At 40.9% G+C, this 16,995-nt stretch overlaps 1 protein-coding gene across 2 annotated transcripts in view; it reads right to left on the bottom strand.

The window, feature by feature from the left end:
• tmcc1a (transmembrane and coiled-coil domain family 1a) overlaps positions 1-16,995 on the bottom strand; it is a 56,152-nt gene that overhangs the window by 29,559 nt on the left and 9,598 nt on the right. The window contains exons 2-3 of one of the 2 annotated variants that reach the window (XM_054767733.1): positions 9,498-9,556; positions 8,783-9,162 (exon numbers count right to left, since the gene is read on the bottom strand). In XM_054767733.1, the coding sequence (XP_054623708.1) occupies positions 8,783-9,037 (255 nt within the window). In that variant the 5' untranslated portion in view covers positions 9,038-9,162; positions 9,498-9,556. Of the gene's footprint in view, positions 1-6,734; positions 7,796-8,782; positions 9,163-9,497; positions 9,557-16,995 lie in introns of those variants that run through there. The other variant, XM_054767756.1, reaches the window with a different exon arrangement.

Below are 16,995 nucleotides of genomic sequence, written 5' to 3'. Positions count from 1 at the left end.
TCCATTTTCATTTCCTCTTGTTGCAATGTCCAATTTTTCTAATGCAGGACCTTTCCAAAAATTTGAATATAAAGGAAACGTTTATTTAGTTCCATACATTTCCATTCAAAAAGTTAAACTTTCATAGATTTCATAGGGCCCACAATTTAAACAATGTCAACTATTTATGGTCTTTATGGTACAGTCTACCAGAATGTTTTAGAGGACTTCATGATTCCTTCTGCTGAGGATCTGTATGGAGATGCAGATTTCATCTTCCAGCTGGACCCGGCCCCGGCCCATACCGCCAGAAGCACTAAAACCTGGTTTGATGCCCATGCCATCACTGTGCTTGACTGGCCAGCCAAATCACCGAATCTAAACCCCATTGAGAATTTATAGGGTATGATCCAGAGGAAAATGAGGCGCACCAGTCCCAAAAACAAAGAAAAGCTGACAGCAAGCATCAAGGAAATCTGGGCTTCCTTAACTCAACGCCACAGGCTGACTGCCTCAATGCCACGGTGCATCGAGGCAGGATTCCCAACCAGGCGTTGAAGATGGACATATCGTTTTGAAAGTACCATATTTTGATTCTTTTGATGCGATCCTTATTTCTTTCTCTTTTTCTGCAAAAACTGAGAGGTAAATGGTGATTTCTTCACAGAATTCACATTTTTTAAATTCCTGTTTTTGTGGGTTTTATGAGCTGGAAGCCCAAATGATGTAACAATAAACAAATAAATACTTGACATTGTTTAAATTGCGGGCCCTCTGGAATCTATGAATATTCAACTTTTTGAATGAAATTATGGAAATAAATAAACTTTCCCATGAGATTCATTTTTTTTGGAAAGGGTCTGTACATTGTATTAGTGCATGAATAACACGTGAATACATGAATAACATTGTTAACAGATTTCGATAGGACATCTGCTTCCGTTTGTGTACACTTTCTAAATGAGCTTGCTCCCAAATGCACATATATGTACAAACAGTAATATTAAAATAATATGAATGAATAAGACTTATGGGGAAGGTTTGTGGAGGACTGACATTTTGTCTGTTCAATGCTAAAAAAACAACAAAAAAGCAGCACCACAAGGAATCTGGGATGCCGTAGGCGGCAAATCAGAGATAAGCATGACAAAATCTACACTTGATGACATAGATCCCCTCTAACTAAAGTTAGCAACAAAAAAAAAACAGCATGCAAAAAACAACCAAAGGAATCCACAGAAAACCCAAACATGCCATTGTATGAAAAAAAAAACACATTTACCAAATGCTGCCACACCAAGGAACCTGGATCAATGAAAGTAGACTACAGCACCGGGATGTTAGTTTTTAAGACATGGATTGTGCAGCTCACTCCTAACATACACAACAACAAGTAGCGAGTTATCCTGCATCCCAGTGTCAACAATTGCTCCAGCTTGCACTGTATGTAGCCAGAAGATTGAATAAATATGAGGGCTATTCACTATAAGTATGCAGTTGAAAACACGAATAGATTCAAATTTAATGTGAACAACAAGCTGTTTAAGAGATGAAGAGACAGAAAAGAAAGACCACTGTCTTTAATTCACAATCGATACTGGTGTTTGCATTTCTAATCAATAACTGTCTCCCTGCCACATGAGCACACTGGGTGGAGATGCGCTTTGTAAATAAAGTGCAATTTAAATGTTGGCAGCAACTCAGCAACTTTGCCATTAAATTAACAGTTTTGCAATGTTCTCGGTTCATGTTCTCCTAGTTGTTGAAAAAAGTTAAATAAATAAGTTAATAAGTCATAAAAAAATAGCTATTTGTTAATTTAAAAAAAAATGTGCATACGCTACAGCAGTGGCAGCCCTACCATGCAGCCGACCACCACAGCTTCAAAAAATCCTAGTTTGATTGGTTGGCTGCATAAGTAAATACATACCAAAGGGATGTTATCAGTAGCTGGACAGTGTTCATCACTGTGTTATGTTGTTAACGCTTGTGGTCGCCTGTCACTCACGGAATTGCATTGCGAAATGGTACAGAATAAATTGTTACGTGTTTATTTTATTTACAGTTCAAGTTGGATTTTATTTTGTGTGCTGCATGGATTTGCTGTGCACAAAGAGTGCTGGAGGAGTGCGCGACTGCCTTACACGGGATCAATGATGACAAGTTCATAAGGTCTGACTTGAACATCGTAAAACGTTTCTCAGAAATGAAGTCAACAACTCCACGCAATGAGTCAACACAATGATTTGCTTCAGGCTCATGGTCACCTCCAGTGTGGCTGAATAGCACATCGACATGCTCTCTCTCTCCTCCTCCTTCTGTGTGTGTGCTGAGCAAATCAATCGAAACTCACTTGTTTGATCTGACAAGGGTTTGACTGTGTGCTTCTGTGACTGTATTCACAATGACTTGAGGGCAGTTTGCTATGCCAGTGCTTGGAGAAGGCTTGATAGTTAATCCGCAAATGTGACTTAGACTAAACTAAAAGTCATGGTGTCTGGCTGCAAACACTTTAATTCGTACATATCAGTGGCTTGAGGAGGCAATGGAAGCTCAGGAACATGTATGTTAAAAGTCACAGGGACAGAACAAGTCTTGGGATACCAACCAGAGGACGTTTAGTGATACTGTACTGCGCCACCCACCATAAGATTTGATGTTGTAGCAATGCTATTATGACCAAATACAGTCGCCCCTCGCCACACCGCGGTTTGAATTTCACGGCCTCACTCTATCACGGCCTTTCACAAATATACAGTATTAATAATCAAATCATTAATAAATAATTAAATTATTAAATAATGTCAAAAACATGCATATTTAAGCAAATATTACATATTTTTTCCTAAACTAAGCATTTTCAAGCATAAAAATGGATAAATAAGCTAAAATGCAAATATAAAGCATTCAAAAGACGCATTCAAAGACGTTGATGAAATATAGTATTCTACATTGGTCACTACGTGTCAGTGATGTTACTGCAATGTTCGGTGAGACACAAGGATCAGACTTGGTCGCCGAAACAACAGGCTTTTATTGCAGGTTTGAATTATCTCACAACAGGCACAATATCCCCTAATAAAAACACGGGCTACTTTTGCAGCTGTTACCCACGCAAAGCTGAAACTCAACTCTGAACCCCTGACATCACTTCCTGTCCACCTCTCCTTCAGGTCCCCTAGGGCAGTGAAAAAATGAACTGGCGGGTCGCGACCCACATCCGTTTTCAGTGGGTCGTGGGGTCTTTGCCGCAAAAAATAGTGCAATGACACGATTCTCATGAACGAGCCTCACTTGAGCTTGAGCAGGAGGGGAAGGACAGCTAAATGGCTAAATATCTACTGGAGAAGAGCGCGGCATAAAGCGAAAGCTCACGTTATGAGGCCTGGGGAAATTATGCCCACAATGAAGACTACCAGGTACAGTATGATGGCACTGTTTAATGTCCAATAAAATATTGGCCCAGGCACAGGGGTGGTCTACAGAAGAAATGGTCCACCTATTATTATTAAACTTACCTACTGAGTGTTGAATCAGAGCAACTGGACTCGCTTGCTTTTTAACTTCTTGTTTTACTTCTTATCCAGGTCCATGTGCAAATGCTCTGATTCATCTCCCCAGATTGAGCTGTACTGTAAATGTACTGAAAACCTTTACACGCACTTTTTTTGTGTTGTATTGTTACCGAAGTGATCGTAAAATTGTGTTATTTTGCACTAATTCAAATTCAAACTTTAATGTTTTTTCATTAAAGAGACTGTTTGCAACTGGCTCAAAATGACACCGCCAAGGCTTACCAATGGGCCCTGCACATGTATAGACTGTCCGTCGTGTTTGACAACGACACATGAGAAGGTCAAAAATTAGCGCCCTCTACACAGTCCTGTAACCATTGCACACAGTCTTTTCACAATTAAAATGTAAATAAATACATGTTATTTATTATATAAATGTTATTATACTGTATGTCATTATAAATGTTATATAATGTTATATATATTATATAATGTTATTATATATAATAATATTATATTATATATATATAATGTTATTATAAATGTTATTGATTATATAAATAACATATTTGAGAAGTATATGCCCAAAAAGTTCTGCAATTTGAGTCACCACTTGTCATTGAAGGGTGATGGTGGGTCCTGCAGCCAAACCAGGTGAGAACCACTGCCCTTGGGAACACATTTATACAGACAGGCAGGGGCAAGTCTAAAATGGCTTATTTACTCTTATTTTGTCTACTTTGGCGATATAATATCGTAATAAGAGTGTCAAGGTGACTATAGGGGTGTTATTTCATGTCTGGTGGGCTCTAATAATGTTAATTTGTTCATTTATTTTCTATGCCGCTGAATCCTCACTAGGGTCACGAGGCATGCTGGAGCCTATCCCATCTGACTTTGTGCAAGAGTACACCCTGGACTGGTTGGCCAGTCAATCGCAGAGCACATATAGACAAACAACCATTGACATATATGGACAATTTACAGTCACCAATTAGCCTAACATGCATGTTTCTGGACATGCGGGAGGAAGTCAGAGTACCCGGAGAAAACACACGCACGGGAGGAACATGCAAACTCCACTCAGAAATGTCCAACGGAGATTCGAATCCAGATCTTACGGATCTGGCCAATATGCTAACCACTTGGTCACCGTGGCCACCATATTTAGAAGGTCGTTAACAGGTTTTCTATGCTCTAACTACAAAAATATTCAATTTAGAAATAAGACTTAAAAATCAAATTTTGCGGAAATTCACTTATCATGACCGCAATAAAAGAGATTACTGTACTGCATAATAACTGTAATGGTATTCCTTAAAGCACTGAAATTTGACAATCCTAAACTGAAAAAAATGTGGCGCGTTGTATCAAACATTTTACTCCTGGTTCATGGAGCACAACAGACAGGTGGTACATTATGATTCCACAGTGACTCAAATGGTGACAATACCTTTGCATGAAAGATCACAAAATAAGATAAAATAGATAATAAGATGACCATCTGAATTAAGTACTGTATAAATACTTGGAATTGTGTTTGGGGTCGTTATGTTGGAAAACTGCCATGCAGCCCCGTTTCCAAAGGGAGGAACTCATGCCGCTCACCAGAAATGTCATGTTTCCCTGAATGAACCGCAGCTCCCCAGTGCAGACAGCACTCATGCAGCCCCAGACGATGACACGACCACAACCATGCTTGACTGGAGGCAAGACACAATTATCTTGTTACTCACTTGTGTTGCCAGCTATTGTAACAATAATGGTTGCGTGTGGGGTCATTTTCAGTGGATAGTAAATCTATATTGCTATATAAGCTGTACCTGTACACTGACCACTCTAGTACCCGTATATCCATGTTTCATTTCAATAGTATTTCAATAGCATTGGCCATTATGAAGCATTGTCCATATATTGAAACAAAAATGTCTCCTGTCTTCAATATCTAGTCATCAAACTTTGGCCTTCAATGCCTCAATGACAAAATACACCTCAATCAAAGGTTAAGCATGTGATCTGCTGATCCTGTTCATTTCACTGATTTAGTCAAGCCATCCTACATTGTATTAACAGAAAAAGGGGACATTTGCATTTGGACAGAATGGTATTGATCTCTATGATGCGACATGAAACACAATACTGTACTCTGGATGTGGTCAGTCTGGTCGAGGATGATGAGGGGTTCTGTTGGGTAACACAGCATGTTCACTTTGACATGGATATCAAAGCAAAGTGACTGACAATAGAAGACAAAGGATAAGTAGAAAGACAGGTAGGCATGAGATCTTGCCTGAGGGAGGCAGATGCTTTTCCACCCAACCCCCAAAATTTTAAATATTTTTGTAGCTCCAACTCTTAGAGGTGGTGCCCGTTAGAAGCCAGAGAGCCTGGAGGAGATCCTGTTCTCCACAAACAGTTTTAGCCACTCCAACACACATAAAGATCTTGAACTGTGAGAGGACTAGCCTCAAGGCTTAGTTTTTGTTTTATCTCAGCAGCTAAACCCCCTACATTTTGTACCTTTTGGCTATTCACTTCCTCAGTCGGTTTGACTATTTTCCCAGTCCACCAGTCTGAGTGCCCAATTTAACAGTCGCATCCCATGTGTATATCCATGCATGCAATATTACAGTATTAACATCCATTTGAACTTAGCTTAACATGACTGGGGACGGCATAGTCAATCAATTTAATAGCAGCTAATTGAGATAAACCCCACAGGCTGAGAACCAATTGCAGAATGGCAGGCTTTTAATACAGCTATTCTCTTTAACAGAACTACTACCAAGGGGGTAAATACATTCAGCCCATAGGTGGTACAGAGTAAATTAGCCTTGTATTGAAAATGAGTCCTAAATGCTCCCCAGTTCTAATAATTACATCTTTTGAAACTGCACTAACTGATCTCATAAGCTGCCATACTTGCTGCAGCACAAGTTACAGTTTAACAAGACTCCAGATAACATGTATAGAAACGTACTCAGTAACCGTATGGATCAAATGACCGAAAGGTTGAGTACATTTTTTTGACCAAACTGTGACGTTTCACCCCATTTACCATTCTGACTACTGCTCTCAACAAAGCTGAGGTAAAACAAAGTGACATAGCACCAAAGACTATTAAGACAACAAAGAGCTAAAGCGATAGTATGCAAAAGTGTTAAGCAACATTTCTAATATCAACTGTGCTTTCACTGTGCAGAGTGGATGAGGAGCGGTGTGACAGCAACACAATCTTACCTTGGAAAGCTGTCTACGAAGACTGAAGCGCTGCACCATCTTGCCTGACCACAGCTGGAGCCTCTGCTTTATTCCTCTACCCTGATTTACCTCCAAAGAACATTCCACCTCACATCAGCCACTCCACAATCACACACACGCGTGCACTGAAGGCACATACAAGGCTCCCCTCCTCTCCAAACATCCATTTGCACACACATTTAAAGTCCACACTGCATTCGTCTATGGTGCAAACAGAAGTCAGAAGAAGAAAGAGGAATGAAAAAAGGGAGGGAGAGCAAGCAGAGACAGCTCAGTTTGCTGCCCTCAGTCCCACAGACACTGACACACGTGCATAAATGATTTCTCATACACACATTCACACACAGTTACAGTAGAGTATTTAACACTTGGGTCACAAAAACACATCTCACCACATCCTCCTCTGAAACTCTTAAACAGTGATGGTAACAAGACTGCTGTCATAAACTCATCTCGATTGAGGCAAGGTTGCCTCCTGCTTCCTGCCAGTGAGATGAGGGGGGAGGAGATGGAAGGAGGAGCAGGGGAAGGGGTGAGGGAGGGTGGGTTGAGTTTCCAGCTGACTGTCTGTAATGGGGGGACCACGAGGTTGAAAGAGGAAATAAAGACAAGGGGAGCAAAGGGGAGGAAATAGTTGAGGAAGAGAAAGAAAGAAAAACGAAGTGCGGTCTTGACATTGTCATGACATGCTGGAAAATATAGACACGCAACCCTCGACCTCTGCTAACCGCAGGATGTCAAAAAAATCTCCAGGGTCGTCTGCTCTGTTGCTATGGCAACCACATCAGGGCGTAGTTCCAGGCTGCATACAGCAAGTTTCAGAGTAACCACAGCGACCACGAGGATGACCTGGCTGACATTGCTATGTTGCTGTGCTGCTTTGCAGGAATGGAGCACTGATAATAGATGATAGCACCACGGGAGACTGATGACCAGTCGGTCTTCGTGCATCACTACAAACACATCACTACATGTGTCACATCATCCAGACATAAGCTGGATTTGGAAGCTAAAGAAAGGTGACATCCTGGGATGGGCATAAATTTCACATACATAGACACCACTGATGTGATAAAATCAGAACTCTGTCATGATGCATGGACACCCTCCACATGAACCAAGTCCACTGCCCCGCAAAGCAACTTAATTGATTTAACCGCGCCCTCTAGTGTCTGGTTGATTTAAATGCTTCACAGCATTCACACAATTAGAATAGACTAATGAAATGATACGTAAAGTTTCAAATAAATAGCAATGCAACCTTTAATTCTCTATTTAATAACTCTGTAAGTGAGAACAATGTTACAACAGTATGTAACACTGTAAATGGGTGGCAAAACCTAAATACCAACAATATAAATGTTGTAGTTTTATTGGGCCAGAATATGAAGTATTTGTGACTGACTTATGTTTAGTGTAGCATTTACTTAAACCACTTATATTTATTATTCATTTAAACATTTGTTTTCAATGCTTTTACTGTGTACAAAATTGGAGCACACATGTAATGTGAGTTTGTGTACAGTGATTATATTTCAGGTATTATGCAGAAGGAATTATGCGGCAAAACATGGCTTTTGGACTGACAGCTCCCTGTTAAAAACATCCATCCATCCATCCATTTTCTATACCGCTTCTTCCTCATTAGGGTCGCGGGGCCTATCCCAGCTGACTTCGGGCGACAGGAGGGGTACACCCTGGACTGGTCGCCAGCCAATCGCAGGGCCCATATAGACAAACAACCATTCCCACTCACATTCATACCTATGGACAATTTACAATTTAGACAATTTAGAGTCAGCAATTAACCTAACATGTATGTTTTTAGGAATGTGGGAGGAAGCCGGAGTACCCGGGGAGTACACGGGGAGTACACAGGGAGAACATGCAAACTCCACACAGAAATGCCCAGGGGAGAATCAAACGCAGGTCTTTCCGATCTCCAAGCTGTTACTGTGTTGGCCAACATGCTAACCACTAGACCACTGTGCGGCTCTGTTAAAAACATTAAAAACATGTTTACTCACCCTGTCTGTCTCATCTGTGGACTGGTACCCTGATGACAGCACAGCGTCACCTCCCGTGCATCCGGCGGCAGGGCTACTGGGTGTGGTATCAGTGGCGGAAGAGGAGCGTGGGCGGCTGACATGCAGCTGCGGGTCGTGGGTATAGCGGCGATGCGGGGCCTGTGGGCTGCCTTTCAGGAGAGGATCGCGATCTCCACTCCCGGATCCTGACCCCTTACTACGTCGATTCTGCAGGCTGGTCCCACGCCTCATCATGCCCACCGTGGCAGAACCCTGGCTGGCTGCACAAGGATCCACAGAAGCAGTGGCTTGGTCACGGTCAGGAATGCGGGGCCCTGAGGAGTCCTCAGAGGCAGTGGGGGGGGGGCCACCTGCTGAAACTACAGAGAAAGATGAGGAGGAGGAAGAACAACAAAAGAGAACAGTGTGTCTGAGGCATGATGGAGGGCAGAGAGGGCTCTGTGGAGGAACTATAAATTCCATTCAAATATCAGAAAATGTGAGAAGTCATTAGACTGTGTGTTGGAAGATAGTTTGGTCTGCTAAGACCGGAATGAAAAATACCAATTTAGTTTGTTGTATCATCGGGCACCTGACACATATGTCAGTGTAAGGAAATCTAATTTCAAACATACCACTGTCTCATCAGCAAATAAAATGAGGAAGGGAGGGGACATAATATTACTGAAAAATAAGATTTTTTTTTCAAACCTACCATCAGTCCTACTGTCAGCCGCACAACTGTGAAGGACCAACCTCACTCTTCTGGGTCAACTGAAAGAGAAAGCATAGATGAGGGAAAGAAAAACTACCACTGTATTTTCCGGACTATAAGTCTATATACTATAAGTCCGGAAAATAAGCACCTTTTTTCATGGTTTGGCTGGTCCTGTGACTTGTACTCTGGAGCGACTTATACGTGTTTTTTTTCACACTGACAGCCACGAGAGGGTGCTCTCGGCTTGTGTGCCAGTATCTGCTACTGCTATCACTCCCGTACCACTTAAAATTTACAATGTAAACATCAACTTATAAAGACAACTGAGAGGCTTTCCACACATCAAATTAATTAATCGTGATTAATCACCATTTGCAAATAGTATGTGAAATATGCCCATTTTTACTGTATTTTATGAAAAGAAAGATAAATGACAAGACACAATTATACATATATAATTTTATATTTGCATGTATTAACCGTTGCAAATGAAATAACATTTAAATCAAGCTAAAAGCCTTTTTTGACTCCCAGACTTTACTTTATTAGGCACACACGGGTAGACCATGCAAACTCCAAACAGAGATTCAAACCCAAACCTTCCAGATCTCCTGACTGTGTGGCCAACATGCTAACCACTAGGCCACCATGCGGCTCACAATGTGCATTATTATACAATATTAGACTCTTTAAGTTACTGCACTAGCTGGCCTCGCGGATTCAGACATCCACACAATAATGCATTTGAATTAAGACCGTGCATGACTCTGTCAGGATGAGACAGTTGCCTGGCAAAGTCTCTGACAGGGCAGCTTTTGTCACCTGATTGCTAACCGCCTGTAGCTGTTCATACATCGTATGTTGGGCAGTGTAAAGTGGTGTTTCATACTAATTATGTAACAAAGTATTTTGACTGATTTTAGCTCAGGATGCAATCATGATTTTGTTCCAATGGATGTTCTCAACTTGTGCAAAATAATGTTTTTGGTACTTCCAGTGTGTGTATGGATGTGAAGTATTCAGATTCTGAAAAAACTAGGGGTGGGCATAAAAAAATGATCAGTCGATTGACTCCTCATTACTACCGACTTACTACTGACTTCTTACATTTGTTGGAGATGAAATTCTCCTAAAGGCCTCCTAAAGGTCACAGGACCACTTTGGAAAATTAATTAAGCCAATTTCACCTCCTCCTTGCGTGTTCTTTAATCTCCAGTTATGAGAAGGAAAGAAGACTCTCATACAAAATTAGATTTACAAAATGTATTGAAGAATTAGTCAGACATAATAATTTAAAAATAAGTCAGACAGGATATCTTTCTCAGTATTACAGAGCCCTGGACCCCGTTTCATTCACCTGTTCCCTGATCTTCCGGCCGAATAAAAGAGAGTTTGCCCCGATCGTCCCATCTGTCATTTTTATACTTGTTTTGCTCAAACCACTGGGACCAGTCTCTCCAAAGATAACTTTCTCCTGGATTCCTTGACAAAACTTGTGACGCCAGCAGATGACATCCGGCTCCTTCGCTGACCCGATGACACTTACTGTAGTTTTGACGTAAACAAAACATTCCTTTCCTCTGCTTATCTGAAGGTAATTTTGTTTACATTCTGGACCACATCTGACTGCTGATCCTGGCTGGCGCAAGCTGTTTTGCCCCACCACTTTTTCTGTTTAACCTTTGGCACACTTAAACAGATGTTCATCTACTCAGCTAATTATTTAATAAAGCATTATTTCTATAAACTACCTGTAATCATTCACTAAGTTATTAGATTAATTGATTAAACAGTTATATCTATACAGTACTTATTTTAAGGCACTCAACAATAATTCAATCAATAAACATCAATGCAAACAGTTACTGTATTCTAAAATCTACTTGTAATAATTATTTACCCACTCAGTAAATTTTGGCCATATTGTCAAGCTGTGTCTTGAAGCATTCATTCATTCACTTTCGCCTACTTATCCTGTTCAGGGTCTCAAGTGAGCTGATGCCAACCCGGCCGACTTTGGGTGAGAGTTGGGGTACACCCTGGACTGGGCGCCAGCAATGTTCACCCTAATTTTTCAAGTGTCTGAGCATACACACAAATAGACATTCCTTGGACACTGAGACACTGACACTGAGCATTCCTTGGACCTCTGTGAGCGCCATCAGATGTGAACACTCGTAGTATCACACCTGTCCAAAACCTGATAACTTGAGGTAGTCCAACTTCCATACTGTGGTATTTTGTACAGTATATCAGTGGATTCAAAAGGTCAGCAAGGCATATTTCACAATGTAGCGTCCTTTTTTTGTCCACCTCAGACAGAACAAGCCATGGAACTATCTCATCCAATTAATGATCTGAATCTTGCAAGAAACACTTACGTAGTTTAAGATTTCACCTTCCATTTCTTTACTATTTATTTAGTAAATTATGTATACCTTTACATTCTTTCTGTTTTGCAGCAGCCAGTTGTGGCACTATTTCATTCTGGAAATTTACTTGAAAGTGATGGCACATTTGCTGTATATCTTTACTTTTGTCTAAAGAAAAAATAAAAAATAAAAAAATCTCAACCGCAAAAAGTAAACACCTTCCAGTCCCTTCAAGCTCTCTTAACTCCGCTGCCCCGTTAGCTATAAGCTAACCTGCAAAACAGCAACATGTACTATGTAAAGCGCTGTTAATGAGCTGATTGGCTGCGTAAGTAAATACATAAAAACAGGATCTCGTCATTGGCTGGACAATGTTCGTCTCTGTGTTGTTACCGCTTGTTGTCACCTGTCACTCACGGAGTTGCGTTGCAAAAACTGAAGAAATTGTTATGTGTTTATTTTACTGACAGTTCAGGTTGGATTTTATTTTGTGCGCTGCAAGGATTTGCTGCGCGCTGACAACACAAATCAGCGCACAATTGCGCATGTGCTCAGCTTCGAAGGAATGTCGGTCGCCAGTCAATCACAGCACACGTATTTAGACACTTTGAAAAAAATAATCATTCACATCACATTCACATCTGTGGACAAGTTAGAGTCTCCAATTAATGTAACAGGCATGTTTTTGGACTGCGAAGTCTTCAAGTAATGGAGGCAAAACAGAGTGCACTGCTTGGTCTGAAACAGCAGAGGTCGCTCTTGAATCGGTTTTAGTGAGTTTTGCTGGCAAAGGAAGTATAAGAATACTGTTGCTGGATTATTGTGTCTCACCCCTGAGCATGTTGACATGCTCGTATTTGTAGACACCCTCATGAGGCAATAAGGGTTAAGAATTTAAATAACTTGTCAACCTTTTTTTGTCTCCATTTCAAGTTTGTTTACTGAAATTTCACACTGGACACGATGAGTATAATTTTATTGGACATTCTATGTACTTTCCTATACTAATCAAGTAGATATGAACTTCTTTGAAGGCAATTCTAAAGAAAGGATTAGGCAGACACAAACATACACTACAGACAACATACTCAGACATAAACATGTAGCCACCTGCTGATGCAGTTAGCAAGCCGAGCTCCATAAGGGCAAGTTCAGTATGGTTGCTGTGCTGTTGTTCCAGAGCTACTGAGTAGAGGGGGAAAGCTCAGCTAATCCTGTCCTGAAGCTGAACCTGAAGTCACCGGTGCCCATCGCTCCCTTGGAGTTTGCAAATCTCCCTCATCCCTAAGCTGATCCCAACACTGAACTGGATGATTCGTTGATTGCCTATGCTTTTATATTCATCCTAAATCCTCTTTGGAGGACAAAGCCTTGTTGTCAAGACTTTCCATGCACATACAGTAAATGCAAGGGATGCAGCATCCACATTCAACCTGTGTGGCCCTTTTTCACTTTCACCCCAGCATTATGCGACAATGTTTTGATCGTGCAGCAGCAGCATCCAAAAGGTCTTATATGAAAAAATGAGAAAATGGTTCTTACTCGCAGTCGAGTGTGCAATTAAACAAGGCAGTAACAAGCTACTGGAGAAGACGATGTAGCAAAGTTTAATGGACCATGTTACTTTTTATATGGTGACATACAGACAGGCTGTGTCATTATGAATCTTAGGGTGTGGACAATTCCATTTATGCCACAGTGACTTATAAAATGTCATTCTTCATTATTTAAAATACTTTTAAATACGCAGATGGCTTGACCAAAAATGTTACACTTTGCTTTGCATTTCTCTTGAGATTAAACATCCAAACAGGATAATGCACTTGTCTTTTGATCAGTATTTCTAAATGCTTATTTGTTTATTCTTTCATTCAAACAATGTGTGTTGCGATGTAATAAAGTTAACGATGAAGCACAAGCTATATAATAGTTGTCTATTTTTTCCGTTACTGTATCGAAAAAAGAAAAAAAAACAACAACAACAACAAAAACTTGACTACCGAGGTACATACCAAACCGAGAATTTTGTGTGTTACACCCCTACTTGGCTGTGATTATCAGCGACAAACAGGTGCTGGTGACAGCCGGGGTCAGCAGGCTTGGTGAGTCAGCATGTTTCTCAAAAATATCACAGTCAAAAGGTGACTGAGTAACAATCCTGTGGACAATGGCTCTTTTGGAAACATGCCAAGCTGGCTCATACCTCTACATAAATACGCACACAAATGCATGCATAGTGAGCTGCCAACCGTCTATTGCTGGCATTATTGTCTCTGGCCATCTGAATGAGGGCGATGGCGACAACGCAGCAGAGCATTGGCGCATCTCATCAAGTTGCATACAATCAAACAAAGATTTTTAATGGAAGCTACTACAACTCAACAGGGTGGAGTATTTAGCAGGTAAATCGGCAGACATTACCCTTAGCTGACATATATAGTCACTGCTTCATTTGAGCAACCTCCATGCAGACAGACAATAGAGTACAGTAAATAACAGATTATATTATTGCAATGACCGGCTTTACTTTGACAGCTTATGTTGATTACAAAAAGTGGCACTAATGCATCACATCCATTATCATTATTACACAAATATGATTATTTCAAGCAAGATAAAAGGGAATGATGTCAGCTCAAATAGATATTTTGAGTGTTAAAGCAGGCGTTCTGCAAATTTGGATTTTATTTGCATCAGCACTGCAAAATGTAATGTAGTCTTAGTTTGCACACACTGTTTAAACTATCCCGATGTTCCAGAATAATCTGAGCGTTTGTGAGAAGTAAACCTCTCTTTGTTCCCTACGAGTGACACACAGGCACATCGCTTTGTGCAACGGCACTTTTGCTGACGGACACACACATCCATAAGAGGAGAATTAGGCCAGAGAGTTCTGGCAGCAGTGATTGGATGCAAGAGCCTGCACGAACATGTGTGTGTGTGTATGTGTGCAACATACACGGACGGAAAATGATAGCTAAGCACAGAGATAATAAAATTAAACGGTGTGGAAAAGTAAATGAACGTGAGTGTGTGTGTGTTTGTGTGTGTGTGTGTGTGTGTGTGTGTGTGTGTGTGTGCGTGTGCGTGCGTGTGTGTTAACCAAAAGAAACGGAAACATATCTCATTCAGCAGCTGCATCAAAACTGCATAGGCAGGAAACATGAACAATCATGTGCTTGCATGTGTGTGTGTGTGTGTGTGTGTGTGTGTGTGTGTATGTGTGTTGGGCCTGGGAAGCAAAGAATAGCATAGCTGTGTCAGTTGTGACAGTGGAGGAGATGACTTCAGCATGCTGCAAAAAGTGTGATAAGAGATGCAGCTCTTTGTATCAGATGGAGACGGAGAGAGAGAGAGAGAGAGAGAGAGCGGGAGAGAGAAGAAAGCGACGGGGGTGTCACAGGGGGTGACAGAAGCGGCAGTCCTCTGTGTGGTTTCACCCGGCCGTGTCAGGTTCAGCCCGTTCTCTCAGAGTGTGTCTGAATGAATAGCTCAATGAAAGGTAGTTCCCTGACAGAGGCAGGCACAATGCCCCATTGTGCAAGTGCAAACTATCCAGCTGACAAAGTACTGCTCAGCTTTCCAGGAACAGGACAAACGACATGGTATACAGAAGTTGCTTCTATGCTGTCTCGTAGATCTTAAAAAAAGATGACTTCTGTATAAGAGTGACTGTAAAGACACAGTGTATCTAGTTTGGGTTTAGTTTGGGTTTAGTTTGCACTAATCCCAGCATGAAAACGCTCTTGAATACGTAAAACTACAACACATCCACAGTGTTTGGCCACAAAGCAAAGTGGTTAGTACTGGCATTACAGTGCATGTCTTAGAGGGTTCACAAAGAAAGAAAAAAAACTATAGGAATTTGACCTTAGGATATCAAGCCAACCACAGGCAGGCTGGACTCCCAAATATTCCATTAAAAACAGGTCGAAGTGGCACTAGTGCGTACGTTGCGCCTGAGTATGTTTGGGCCAGGTGTGTTCACACTTGTAGTCCGGTATTCTGCGCCAGACCAAAAATTGTATTTTTGTCAGTGGACCAAATCGTGCTCTCAGTTAATGATAGGTATAAAGTTGTGCCTCCATTGGACTGCGTATGTAAAATGTACATTGTCCGACAACCTCACGCACCCAAAACAAAATGACATCTTTCAGGTTACATAGGACATAAGATTTTCCTATCTCTGGCAGAATTTTCAGCAGCTGAGATGTAACAAAGAGACTATCAAAAACATAAAGATGTCAAAGTTTCCCAGAGATGTGCCGCAAAGAAACAGGGTTTCATCTTCTCCAAACTATACTTGGTAACACAACCCCTTTGTTGAAAAGTGCCATGTATGTTTAACTATTGTATTTACTTTTCTGGGCTTATATTTTACTCTTATTTTTTGATGATTTTCACTTTGCTTTTTGGTGAATGTTGCTGTGCATCACTTTGGTTACAGTCACATTGTGTGACATCATATCCGCTGTTTTGGTCCGTTGGTGCAGTTGGCATTCACACATGCCTCAATCAGGACTAGGCGAGACCGCTTGCAGGCAGACATACGTCCCTCCTACAGGCGGTCTCTGCCAGCCTGTTTGGTTCGGTCCTTTTGGTCCTGGCTGGACTGGGTTCACACTTGACCAAAAAAAACGTACTAGCAGAGCTATAGACAGTTTGAAATTGATCAAAAATCACACTGGTTTCCACACCGACTGATAAGCGGAATGAAATGGATGGATGGATGGATATCAAATCTAAAGTGTTCAGTGAAAGCTTGAAGATTGCTTGAAAATTGTAATTTGTGAGATGAAAAGAAACGCAAACCATTCGAAGCTTTGTCTTCAGCTGCTTCATTAAAAATAATCATTATTTGTTTGAAAATGTAACTTATCTGAATATGCCATGAAAGTTTGAAAATGTTTGTCAACCGTGAAAGGTCACATATTATATTAGATTACAATTTTTTGAAAAAATATTGAAAACTAAATATATAATTATATAATTTACCGACACACTACAGTGTTCCTTCGCTACATCGCGGTTCACCTTTCGCTGAATTTTTTTAAGTGCAGTGTTATTTTTTTAACAATGTATGAACGCTCATTGTGTTCTGCGTCCTTGTGGTGTATTAGTGT

This window comes from Dunckerocampus dactyliophorus, chromosome 1, assembly GCF_027744805.1.
Source record: "Dunckerocampus dactyliophorus isolate RoL2022-P2 chromosome 1, RoL_Ddac_1.1, whole genome shotgun sequence".
In the NCBI taxonomy this organism is placed as follows: domain Eukaryota; kingdom Metazoa; phylum Chordata; class Actinopteri; order Syngnathiformes; family Syngnathidae; genus Dunckerocampus; species Dunckerocampus dactyliophorus.
Note: the sequence above shows the minus strand (reverse complement) of the source record. Positions and strands in the feature narration are given on the sequence as shown.